General features: G+C 36.0%; 1 protein-coding gene across 1 annotated transcript in view; it reads left to right on the forward strand.

Moving 5' to 3' along the window:
* The window catches only part of SEMA3C (semaphorin 3C), a 171,169-nt gene that overhangs the window by 76,976 nt on the left and 80,116 nt on the right, over positions 1–14,077 (forward strand). The window contains exons 3-4 of the mRNA XM_082692640.1: positions 6,136–6,296; positions 7,433–7,495. Of these exons, the coding sequence (XP_082548766.1) occupies positions 6,136–6,296; positions 7,433–7,495 (224 nt within the window). The remainder of the gene's footprint in view (positions 1–6,135; positions 6,297–7,432; positions 7,496–14,077) is intronic.

Consider the following 14,077-nt stretch of genomic DNA (forward strand, 5'->3'; position numbering starts at 1 on the left):
CCACAGAAATGTTAAGATCTCTCACTAGTTCGAAAGAGAACAAAAGTTAGTTCTCATGTGGTTAGAGATACTGTTATTTATAGACAAAATATATTACTGTATATTAAATTATGTTGTAATTGCTACAGCAATATATTGACTATATTAAAGTGAACCCAGAAGCTTATATTGCTAGGGTTTATATTTTGGAGGAATGTATTATTCTCCCAACCTTGGTGAAATTCTCAAGGCTACTGGTAATTTCTATTACAAAGGAAAATCCATGTCAATACATGAATTTCAGGTAAGCATATTATGCTGCAAATTTTCCCTCAGGGAGCATTGGCATGGAAGGCATTACAGTAATTTTCCATCACAGAACTCTACAATAATGTGGATTTCAGGATAGAAGCATGTATTTTTTTTTTTTTTTAATACTGTTTCCCAGGAGATTTTCCCAGGGACTTAGAGACCTACACTGCCCTTTGTGGGGCACTGCATTTTCTAATACTACATACTCTCAGCCAAGGTTCCTTCTAAAACTGTTGAGCATGTTCTAAGAAACAACACAACTAGTTTTACCTCCAACACTTAAAAATCTATGACATCATTAAGATTTAGAGAAGTAAAAGGACGGTGCTTTCTTTGACTTGTTTAGTTGAAAGACCAGAAATAGTGATTTCCTTCTCACTAGCCAAATCATTAAATCATTTTCTTTTACTATGACCAAATCACTGAATCATTCATTTGGCTTATATTGGATCTGCATTAAACCAAAATGATAGATTCTTCAGTCATATTTTTTATAGATAAAGATCCTCAATGCTTTGAACTCATCTCTTTATTCTAAAAAAAAAAAAAAGTCTGTTTTGTTTTGTTTTTTTCCCAAGCTCCAGAGTTCAGTTATGGCTAACTAACAGTAATTTAAATAGCATTTAAACAAAATAACCTTGGCTTCTAGGTTTGTAACAGGGCACTTCCTAAGTAAATCTTCCTTGGTTAACAGCTGTCAACTGTCAATGGGCGGCAGGTAATTAAATTTGAAGATAGCTTTATGGCTCAGGAAAATAGATAAAATCCTTGAACCAGAAAGGTCTTTAGTTAATGTGGTTATTGCTCCCTCTGGTATTTGAATTAATGCAAGAAATTGATTATCCTCTAATGAAACAGATAAATGGGAAAGCTGCCATTGTTTGTTACTTGCAAGTAAATTTCGGTTGAGGCTGTTTTCCCGGCTAAGATCACACTCTTGGTTTTATTTCAGTATAGATTAGGAAGAGAAGGGGAAAAGAAAAAAAGAATATTTAAAAAAATACTGGAATGAAACAAACCATGATAGAAAGAATGAGAAAGTGGCAGGTAGGGGCTGTGAATACTTGGAAGACGTGGCAGTTAAGAAGGGTTTCTTTTTCTTTTCTTTTTTTAAAATTTTTCTTACTTATTTTAGCTAGAGAGCGCACAAGCAGGGGGAAGCAGCAGGGTGGGAGAGGGAGAAGCAGACTCCCACTGAGCAGAGAGCCCTGCACGGGCTGGATCTCAAGACCCTGGGATCATGCCCTGAGCTGAAGGCAGACACTTAACTGACTGAGCCACCCAGGCATCTCTAGGAAGGGTTTCAACAACAGGAAGTGCAAACCTCAATGTGTCTAAAAAAAAAAAAAATTGCATGGATTTTTGTTTTTTAATCTTCTGTTATGAAAGTGGTCCAGTGATGATAGAGCAGTTCTAAGATTTGTTCAGAGATTAAATCATTTCTTCAGCCAGGTTTTTTTCTAAAATTTTGCTTGCCATTCTGAGCTCCCAGTGTGCATAGTAAGCAGCAACTACGTCACATATCATAGCCATCATGTACAAATGTCCAGAGGCAGAAAAAGAAATCACCTCCTTTTTTTGTGGTGCCAGTTTTGAAGACAGAAGAAGCCTCTTCCAGTACTCCTGCAGAAAGCTTCCCTTTAATTCTCATTGACCAGCACTCATCACATGTCACATTTAAGTCACTCACGGGCTAGGGGTGAGGTGGGACAATGATCGTAGATATAGATGGGCTCTGCCTACGGGGAAGACAAGGAAAACTCTGTTAGATGGAAGGTCAAGGGAGCACACCCTGACCCACTACTGGGTGTTAGCATAACATATAGATGAGGAAATCAAAATTGGGCAAAGAGTGGTAGCTTTCTTAAAATAGTATGCTCAGTAAGTGTTTAAGCTTGCATTTCAATTCAGGACTGTCTGACTTGAATTGTATACTCCCACCCCAATGGCACACTGTTGCCTATATATATCATGATTCACTTTCAGTTTCAATTACAGAGCTGCTCCTTTTGGGTGAAACAATCAATTCATCTCTATGTTTGGCTTTTCACTTCAGATTTACTACCTCAGAGTCTCTTCTCAGGGCATTCTCAGAGCTGTCGACTCTCAGAAATTCAACATAACACCTGAGAAGAATTGGAAAAACTCTACCTGCTGACTTGATATTTCGTTTACTTATTATTTGACAGAGAAGACACAGAGAGAGAGAGGGAACAGAAGCAGGGGGAGTGGGAGAAAGAGAAGCAGGCTTCCCACGGAGCAGGGAGTCTGATGCCGAGCTTGATCCCAGGACCCTGGGATCATGACCTGAGCCAAAGGCAGACATTTAATGACAAAGCCACCCAGGCGCCCCTGACTTGATAGTTCTGATGGCAAACAGATACTTTAGTTTTACATGTTTGTGGGATGTATCTGCTTTGATTTGAATTTAATCTGTCAATACTCAAGCAATCTCTCTACCAAGGAAATTTCCCTTTCAAATCCCCCAGAACCAGTAAAGGCATGTTCATTTGTCCTGTTCTTAGCTTACAGCTTCCATTTATCCCCCCAGACCAGCTTCTTATAAAATCGATTCCAAATCCTTTCTTTTCTGCTCATCAATTCTTCTTTTCCATTTTTAGCATATCAGGTCTCTATCAACATCCTATTTGGAATACCCTCATCTCATAGGTCCAGTCTCACGTACTTTAAAATTATCCTGCTGCTCAAACAAATTATTTTCCTTAAAAATGATTTTGTTATTTTATTCCTATTCAAATAATTTGAGTACATTCTACCTGTGAAAAAATGAAGTATTAAATATATGAATAAATAAAAATCAGGCCATCTGGTCCTTCATGTTTCCTCCATGTGTAAAGAATTGTTCTTACCTTGCTGGTTGAAGCTTGACGTCTTTTCCCGAGTCATAATAATATAACCCATGTCACTATGGGATGGGTACTCTTTTAAGCACTTGATGGATATCAACAATTTAAACCTCACAACACCGCTATGAGGTTGGTACTATTATTATTATTCTGACCTTACACATGAAGACACTAGAGTGCAGAGGGATAAAGTAACCTGCCAAGTATATATGGAAATATATACATGGAGCGCCTGGGTGTCTCAGTGGGTTAAAGCCTCTGCCTTCAGCTTAGGTCATGATCCCAGCATCCTGGGATTGAGCCCCGCATCAGTCTCTGCTCAACAGGGAGCCTGGTTCCTCCCCTCTCTCTCTCTCTCTGCCTGCCTCTCTGCTTACTTGTGATCTCTGTCAAATAAATAAATAAACTCTTTAAAACACACACACACACACACACACACACACACACACAAACCCAAAAGAAATGAAATGGCAGAGCTCGGATTCAGACTCTGGTGGTTGGGCCCCAGAGGCCATGAACTCAGTCATATTTTACTTTCCTAGTCTATATATTTCACTGGAGAGTTATTTATTGAAGAGGTATGTGTTGAACATCGATTCTTCATTCCAACCTATCCCTTTCTCCTAATGTTTTTTATAGAAACATTATACAACCATGAGTCACTTCTATATGATGAAAACCAAGCTTTATATAACATCTTGAATTTTAGGCAATATCAAGGCAGACTTCATCTCTGCAAACTTTGAGTGACATTTCTTGGATACTATATTCTCTCATGTTCTGAGCTCTTGGATTTTTTTCTTTATTTCCCCTATTTCAGCAATAATCTGGTCTGGCAGGAGCTGACTTTTTTTCCTGAATGACATCCCTCTCTTCAGTCTTGCTTTCCTCCTGAAAGAAGCAGTTCCAGTTCCTGGACCAGTGGCACCATGGTTGTAATCCGTATCACCTGTCTGTGATGCCTCCTGAGGCCCAGTAACTTAGAACTAAGTTAGCATGCTACACAGCGCTCTGCATCTCAGATCTCCGATTTCCAGATCTGTCATCTATTCTCTTGTTTAAATCATCTTCCAGTGTCTTTTGTTTCTGTCTTCTCACATGATTTACTTCTTAAAACTCTTCTGAAGTATTTTTATATCTTCCACATAAAAAAATTTCTACACTGTACTGTCATTGTGTGAACAAAATATCAGAGACTATGTTTTATGATTATGTGTTAGTAATTTGAGAAATCTAGTTCCTTAAATTAAAAGAAAAAGGGAAAAAAAGAAAAATGTGTATCTATTTATCCAATTTCACATGTCATTTGAATAGTAATTCTAATTTGATAATATTATACTAATAACTAACCCATAATTATTAGAACTTTTTGGATACTTTTTCTGTCAGTCATTTCTAAGATTTACATGTATTCAGTTGATTTCCATGGAAACTCTTGGTAGAGGTGATATTGTTGGTTTTTGCAAATGAGAAAATTAAAGCCCAAAGATGTTAAGTAACTTGTTCAATGTCACAGGAAGTTTGGTACCACAGTCTGGTTTCATAATCACTGTTCTACTCCCATGACATTTTCAGATTCTTGGCTAGATATAGAACTGCTTGAAGAATATAGTGGCAAACATTCTGAACTGATATGCCCAGGAAATAGGTTAAATTTGTGACTTCTCTATCCTTGCATATGGGATATGGCCCAAGAGTTCACAGACTATAGTTCATGTCTTTCTATAAGAATTCTTACCATTTTGAGGCGCCCGGGTGGCTCAGCTGGTTAAGTGGCTGCCTTTGCCTCGGGTCATGATTCCAGGGTCCTGGGATTGAGCCCCGCATCGGGCTCCCTGCTTAGCAGAGAGCCTGCTTCTCTCTCTCCCCCCTCTCCCTGCCGCTCTGCTTACTTGTGCTCTCTCTTTAGCTCTTTGTCAAATAAATAAATAAAATATTTAAAAAAAAAAGAATTCTTATCGTTTCAAGCTTTGGTTTATGTCACACCACAGCCTATGAGAATTTCTAGAAGTCTATTTGTGATTCAATATCTAAAATTTAGAAACAGTAAATTATGAAAGCAGACTGCTTTGTAGAGTTTGTCACTGTCTTAAGATCATAATCCCAAGAATGAAGAAATACTTCACCATTTGAATGGGAAAGGCATAAATTGTAAAAAGAAGTATTTTGGCTGGAAAAAAAATTGAATGTGCTATACTGATTGTTGTTTTTTTTAATTGCCGTGGTGCATTCATTGTCTTCAAAGTTCGGCTGTATGGACACATATTTTGCACATATTGTAAAAGAAGTTAAATGAGCATGAGTCAGTGATCATTTACATGCTGAAAATCTAAACATTCAGGTCATCTGAATATTTGTGGTTTACTTTTTGATATATACATAGCCAGACTGTCATTTAAATAGCATTGTCTTCTAGATGAGGTATAACAGGCAAAGAGAAGATTTGTTTTCAAGTTATTTATTAAAAAAAAAAAAATCAAACTAGTTAGAATTATGTTAAGGAAGTAAGGTAAATATTTCAAGTAAAAAATACCTATCTTAAAATGATGAATGTATTGATTATAACCATAAAACATTAAGAGAAGTTAAGAAGACATCATACTGTCATTATTTTGTTTTTGTTGTTGTTGTTCAATCTGCCCATTTACTCTGTTTTTTTGGTTGATCTATTTTAATTTTGAGCTGATGATAGCCAGTGATAAAACTGAGATGAGATTCTTGCATAATGTGAATAATATTGCAATAAAATAGAATCATAAACTTCCACATTGTATTTATTGATTTATTTATGTCTTATTTCAATATAAAAGCAATAAATAAAAATAACCACTAACATAATCTTTTAAATTATTTATTATCATAGGAAGGAAAATATATCTTAACTTTTTTGGTAAATATTTCTAAAGTAATTTTCATTAAAATAATAGAATCATGGTACCAAGATACACTATTTTCACTGTGCTATTCACTATTTCAGAGCTTCGTGAAACCAAGACCTCTGAATACTTCAGCCTGTCCCACCACCCTTTAGACTACAGGATATTATTAATGGATGAAGATCAGGACCGGATATATGTGGGCAGCAAAGATCACATTCTTTCCTTGAATATTAACAATATAAGTCAAGAACCTTTGAGTGTAAGTTTATCATTTCTATGAAGGCCATGTTGAGTTAGTTTCCTTTTTCTTTAAAAATTTCAAATAAAATGAAAAAATTGTGTATTCCATTAGAACTATAAAAAATACAGGCTGCATGTCAACAAGTAATCAGAAGTTAGTACTTACTTCATGGACTGAAAATATAATCAATTCAGTTCTCACTGTCTAGCCTCATAGATTTTAACACTTCAAAATCTAAAACTAAATGAGAAAACACTTCCTGTGTATGTGTTTGCATATGATTGTTTGTGGGTGTGGATACAGAGAGAGAGACAGAAAGATAGACAGATAGAAAGAAGCATATAATATAGCCTGAAAAAATGATCAGACTAAAGGAAGATCTGCCTTGTCATCTGTATGCAATCCAAGAAGGCCTTAAAAAGAACCATTATTAAGTGCACTGTTCTTTGAACAAGTGTGACCTATATTTATCATTCTATCTCATAAGAAGGACATAAATTGGTCTTCATGGAATAAAGAAATAAAAGTTAATTAATTATATGTTTATTACAACAAGGAGACTTCTGAATTTATTATTTTAACAAGGGTCAGTGGCTGGCAATTAAAAAAAAAAAAATAATCATCACTGTCAGACTTGACCCAAAGCTGTTGTGACTTAGAACACTAGCTAAGTATTTCAGGGAGGGAATCTCTTGGATTCAATCCAAGTTATTTTAGCTCTTGAGGCTAGGGGCCTGTTTTAAGTAAATCTACCAGCCTGACTGTGGTTTACCAAAAATAATATTAAACCAAAATGGTAATGTAAATATAAATTCATTGTGAGGTAAGCAGTTGAAAAAAGAATAATGGAAAAGGAGGGAAATAAACATTTTATTGTACACATGAATGACATTATTTTAATATTATGTCATTAGGAAATGGGCACATATTATTGAAAGTCTTGTTAAAGGAAAAATTGATGAGAAAAATAAAAAGTTATTAGAATAAAATAATAAAATCTTTATGAATTTCAGTTTATAAACTGAAAGAAAGAATCTTGAAATATAAATATAGAAATGCCTTAAAGAAATGTGTTAACATAAAGTAGATGAAGAGCACTGAGCTGTCATAAGTGTAAGTGAGATTATGTAACCTTTATTTTCCTTTCCGAGCAGGTTTTCTGGCCAGCATCTACAATCAAAGTCGAAGAGTGCAAGATGGCTGGCAAAGATCCCACGGTGAGTGCCTAAAAAAGCTCTATAACTTAAATATTTGGTCTTTGAATCCATGTACCTCGAGTGCAGCCAAGAGTGAGACAAAGGGTGTTGGTATTTTAAATCCTCTGCTGGACACATGGTAAAAAATGAAAATGCAAAGGAATTGGAACTCTTAAACACTGTAACTTAGGAATTCCTGACTTGGTAAAAACTTCTTGCCTTGCTTTCATTATTGCATTCCGGCACTTTTCATGATGGATTTCAGTAATAACCCCTGTTCCGGTGGATCCAACCTGCAGAATTCTCAGCAGGCCACTGAAATAATGATAATGCAAGTGTCTGGAGAAGCTCCCAGATACCATGTGGGCTTTTCCAAAGAAAGATCTCCGCAAAAGGGTACTGGTGAGCCAGCACATTCCAGAAGCATAAATCACCAATGATTACCGATACCTTTGTTAGCTAAAAATAACACGGAAACAAAAATCAAGGCAGCTGTGAATATCAATAAATGTTCAGTATGCAACATTTGTACAGATTGTATATCTTATGTGGAATTCCATATAAAGAGTTAAGAAAGAAATCTATGTGGATTTCTGCAAACAACTTGCTGAAACTTATACATTAAATTATTCTCAAATATGCTAAAACAAATACACGGAGCCATGCTTCAGTGTACAATGTTGTTAATTTTATAAAGAAGCATGTACATCATTTTGTCTTGTCTCAAATCGTGAAAACTCTTATAATGGAACTCTATATCAGAATTACCCATCTTACACAAATAATGTGGTAAAGAACTTTTTTTATGCATTGATTCACTGTTTCAGTCATTCATTCCACCAATATAGATTGAGCCCCTATTATGTGTCTAGCATAATGTTTATTGCTACAGCCATAATGTAAACCAAAATAGACAGTCTGATTCTCCTCAACTTTATTACCTTGCTGGAGAAGTCAACATTAATTGAAGGAGCATGGAAGTGCTTATGCAGGTATGAAGTTGAAATACGGTGGCTGGTTAGAAAAACTAGTATTTGTACACATACATACACACAATCAGATCTGAGGTCATAAGAAATAACAGCTTTGACTTTGTGTAAAAAATGTTGACTAAGCACTCATTAAAAGTGTAGAGGTAAGAAATGTTGATTTCAGGGTCCAAGGCTATGGCACTGAGATTTGATAGTGAGGGTTTCAGAGATTCGTCGTGGTGGTTCAAGGAAAAGACTAATCCTTGTGGAAAGAGGAAGTGTGAAAATTAAACTTTTATTTTCACTGACTTTTACTCTCTGGGATGAGGTTCTGAAAAGGTCTGGTGCAAGACAGGGCCATGGAAGACCCTGGCATCTAGTATCTCTGGGTCTCACTGGAGGGTGTTGTTGAGAGCTGGTGATTCAGTTCTGGGTCTCACATTTCCAGGTTTAGAATTCATCTTTTAAGAGAAGTTTTCAAATGGGCAGAAGGAGCTTGCAGAGGCATATTTGCTTCCCATAGGATCTGCTGGACCATAGTTTATGGTCCAGAAAAATATATAAGAAACACTAAAAAAAAAAAAAAAAATATACTTATCTTCTAGGGAACAAATAGTAGAAAGTGTAATGTTGTGGAGAAGTCTTTTTTTGTCCCATGAAGCTATTATTTCAATAATGTACATGAATTTAAATGTTTTCATTCATCCTTTAATGTAGAGATTTGCGCCACTGATGTGCATTCTTCCATGTCTTGTTTTTTGCCACAATAATATCCTGTGACTGTAATTTCTATATTTAGTTGTCCTCTTTGTTCAAAAAGATTTTCATTTCCCATTCATACAAAGTGTCACAGATAGAATATGTAGGATTTAGATACCATTGTACATTATCTTTCCAAAGATTGGTGTTGATTTTCTGAAGAATCTTAGCCAAATCATTTAATGTCTTTCCTCCTTTGGCAAAATGGAAATGCTCTGTCATTTACTTTCTTGTAATTAGGAGTCATTAGATGAAATCTTCTATATATGCTTACATTTTCCCATAGTTTCATCATGCTGTAATATCATCCATGGATATCTTTAAATTCTGCTCTGCAGCCAATTAGTATACATAACAGAAGTAACTGGTAGAGGGTTTTCTTCTAGTATGGCCAGCATAGTTAGGTGCTGGGAAATAATCAAACTAACTTATAAATCCAGGTTCTATGAAGAGAAGAGAATGTTTGACAAACCCAGTTGATTTCATACATGTGAAGAAGTACTTACAGAGAAATGTCCTTTCATCAGGCCATAAGAAAAAGACTAGTGGTAGGAAAAGGTTGTTGTTATGGTTATTGTTGTTATTATTATTACATTCTTTTTTTTTTTTAAAGATTTTATTTATTTATTTGACACAGAGAGAGATCATAAGCGGGCAGAGAGGCAGGCAGAGAGAGAGGAGGAAGCAGGCTCCCTGCTGAGCAGAGAGCCTGATGCGGGGCTCGATCCCAGGACCTGAGATCATGACCTGAGCTGAAGGCAGAGGCTTTAACCCACTGAGCCACCCAGGCGCCCTATTATTACATTCTTTAATGAAACTAAATAGTTAAGCATCTCTTAATTCTGTTAGAAGAAATATCAACTAATACTTTCTATTTTATTTAAAAACAGGGGAATCTTAATTTGTGAAAATCAGTTAACTATTGTGAAGGAACCAAAGGTAAATAAGATGGAGTCTCTAAGAGTCCTTATAATACATTAGAGATGATGAGACATATACACAATACCTATCAAATAACAGTAGTTAACATTTAATGGAATGGGCCAGACACCGTTCTAAGTCTTTTTTTTCAAAGACTTTATTTATTTGAGAGAGAGAGAGTGAGAGAGAGTATGAGAGGGGAGAAGGTCGGAGGGAGAAGCAGACTCCCTATGGAGCTGCCAGCATGATCCCAGCACTCTGGGATCTGAGCCGAAGGCAGTTGTTTAACCAGCTGAGCCACCCAGGTGCCCTCTAAGTCTTTCTTTCAATCCTTGCAACAATGCTACAAGATGGACATTATAGTCACCATTCGCATTTTTTTTAAGATTTTATTTATTTATTTGAGAGAGAGAGACAGTGAGAGAGAGCATGAGCGAGGAGAAGGTCAGAGGGAGAAGCAGACTCCCCATGGAGCTGGGAGCCCGATGCGGGACTCGATCCCAGGACTCCGGGATCATGACCTGAGCCGAAGGCAGTCGTCCAACCAACTGAGCCACCCAGGCATCCCAAAAAAATCACTCAAAGAGTGAGGAACTTCCCACAGCTGTCCTGCTAGCAAGTGGGCAGGAGGCTACTGTCTTATCTAATAAGACATGCCCTCTCACTAGGAAGAATTTGGTAAATGCTAAGGATACCCACAACAGACAAAGAAAAATCAAAACAAAACACTGCAGTTGGGGTATTTAGGAATGTTTTGATAGATTTTACTGGCAACTATACTAGGTCTATATTAACTTTATTTCATTTCAATGATACTGAAATTCAAATAAGTATTACCCTTTTCCTCTTTCAGCCTTTGACACCAAGTACATATGGCTGCCTTATTCAGTCATCTTCCCATCTTTTTAACCTCAGTCATCCACTCACCATCTCAAGTGACAGTACAGATGTCACTTCTCTGGGAAGTCTTATTGGGGTGGCTGTCCCTCTGTGTATGCTGGAAACACTCTGACATATATTGCTGTGTTAGTAACTATAACTCTCCCCTTATTGATTGGAAGTACTGGGTAATGTCATTATTCTCTGTGCCCAGACCTGTATCTAGGCACTTAATAAAGTTGAACAAGAACTGAAAAAATTCAAAGCATGGGAGTCTGTTCCAAATTATTGTCAGAAGTTGGGGGTAGGATGCAGTGGATGGTGAGCTTATTAATGCCTTTAAATTAATAATATTTGTAACAAATTCATTATGCACATATTTTAGAAGTTCATTTTGGTTAAAGTAAAATATTTTTATTTTACATATTATATTAATCATCTACTTAAGCAAAACATAAACTAGTGACAGTTAAAATCCATACTGCTGTAGCTATTGAAAGAAAATATACAGCATGGACTTAAGCATCTCTTATTCCTTTAGATTTTTTTAAAATGTATCAAATTTTAATTACTTAGAAAAAATAACACTTATTAGAGAATAATTCAAGATAGACAAAAATTTGATCCCAGTAATCATATATCATAATAAACTAATGTTTATAAAGAAAATACATGATCATGGTGGGAATATAACTAATTTTCTGCCTACCTAAAGAGACTATAACCTGCTTCCCATTTCCCTCTCTGCCCCTTTGCATTCACATTCCTCCATGCTCCATATGTTTCTAAATATTAATATTTTATGCATACTCTATAAATTGAGCTTAAACAGTAGCACATGCTGTCAAACATATCCATGAGATAGGGCATAATGAATGCGCTGAGTAAATACTGTAAGAGACTGTTGGAAAATTAAGCAGGATTATATATATTTAGATATATGTGCATTAAATGCACAGAATGTCAAACTTTACTTATTAATTGAGGAATATCAGTATCCCTATTTATGTGACCAAAGGATCCCAAACTACTGGATAATATACTTTCTTTAAATATATTTATCAAGGGCGACTGGGTGGCTCAGTGGGTTAAAGCCTCTTCTTTCGGCTCAGGTCATGATCCGGGAGTCCTGGGATCGAGCGCCAAGTCAGGCTCTCTGCTCAGGGGGGAGTCTGCTTCCTCCTCTCTCTTTTCCTGCCTCTCTACCTACTTGTGATCTCAGTCTGTCGAATAAATAAATAAAATCTTAAAAAAAAAAGAAATATATTCATCAAAATACTTTGCTTTATTGCTCACACCAAAGATGTGTAGGCCAAGAAGAAAAGAATCAGGGATTTTTTTTCCTCATTGCTTAGTTTGGGCAATGAGGAGTCAATATTTTTAAAGCCTTATGCATCTGGGCTCCAAGACATTTCAAAAACATTCCTATTAAAAATTACATAACGAATACATGTTCAGTATGGAAATCTTTGAAGACCTAGAAAAGCATGTAAAATGCAACAGAAAACAATCTCTTCTGAGCTCTTTGACCCTAGAAACTTAACCTCGCTGTGCTTCAGTTTCCTTGTCTGCATAATGGGCATTCTCATCATCTTTACCTTACTGGGTTGTTACGAGGATTAATGAGTTAATATTTTAAGAGAGCTTAGAACAGCACATTGCACACAGTAAGTGGTATATTACTATTAAGTAAATAAAATGAATTCCACTACCCCAAAGTAATCACTTAAAAATTAGATTGTTTGAAATGTTAAAGAGTGTAGAAAAAATGGTATTATATTCTGCATAATGTTAACAGCTTAATTTTTCATTTAGCATTGTATCAAGAAATAGTTTTTAAAAAGAACTAGGCAATTAAAAAAAAAAAAAATCCACAGTATTGAACTTCACTGAAGATGCATTCTCCAAACCTTTCATAGAGGATCAGTACTAATCTCTGTTCAGGACAAATGCCCTGTCCACTTCACCAGGCTTTTCTGACCATTGAAATAAAAAAAAAATACATATGAAAGAATCCAATATCTGACACTGTGCATATGTATGATTTGACAGACACAATTCCAAGTGCTTTATTAGTATATTGTTCACAACAAAAGTTATCATCACAATTTACAAGTAAAAAGATTTAAGCACAGAGAGGCTAAGTAAATGTCTCAAGTTCAAACACCTACTGAAAGGTAAAGCTAGAGTTTGAACCCGGGTCAATTGGCTCTGATATCTGTACACTTAAATCCACCATCCACTGCCCATCTGAAGACGATGGCATGATGACAGACCAACTCTAATTGCATCTCCGGTTTCATCACACAATAATTCACTATCCCCTCTAGGCACTGCTTCCCGAGTAAACCCTGCCCTGTCATGCCCCCATTATTTTGTTCATATTCTCTTTCTGTCTGTTGGAAAGCTCTTTATGCTTTTGCCTGTCAAAATATCTAGCCTATTCTTCAAGTCCCAGCACCAATGACACCCGTTTACAAACCCTCACACCTAAGTCAGCGTTATTCATTCTCTCTTCTCTCCTCCTACAGCATATTTTTGAAAAAAAATATAACTCTAATATAGCATCCGCACATAGCCTCATGTATTATGGTTTCCTTTCTCTGAAAGGAGAAATTGAATTTATTTATTTCCCTGTTGCTGGTACCATATACAGTGTTTACAGAAAATGAGTTCAGTAAATATTTGCTGGATAGCATTGATAGGATTGCTGTGGTCTAAATCAGAAATAATGTGAACAAAAACTATGGAAATGGAAAGGACCTAGAAAATAATTTTCAATAATTAACTGATCTATTTTTTCTTTTGAGTTTTTCTCTGTGGGGAAGGTTGCAGGGGCACACTGGGTATCATTAGGGAGCCTGGAAATCTGTCTCATGGTGAACCCACCCCTTTCTTTACAAAAATTGGATGGTGGAGGGTAGCCATGGTTCAAGATCCAGCTCAGTTACTTATTAAAACTAGAGTACTTCATTTAACCTCTTTCGGACTCAAGTTTCTCATCACTAAAATGGGACTAATACTTTAATTGGAACATGGCTTTGAAGATTAAAAATACTTAACATCAAAGTAT

The sequence above is a fragment of the Mustela nivalis genome (assembly GCF_964662115.1).
Source record: "Mustela nivalis genome assembly, chromosome: 12".
Classification (NCBI taxonomy): domain Eukaryota; kingdom Metazoa; phylum Chordata; class Mammalia; order Carnivora; family Mustelidae; genus Mustela; species Mustela nivalis.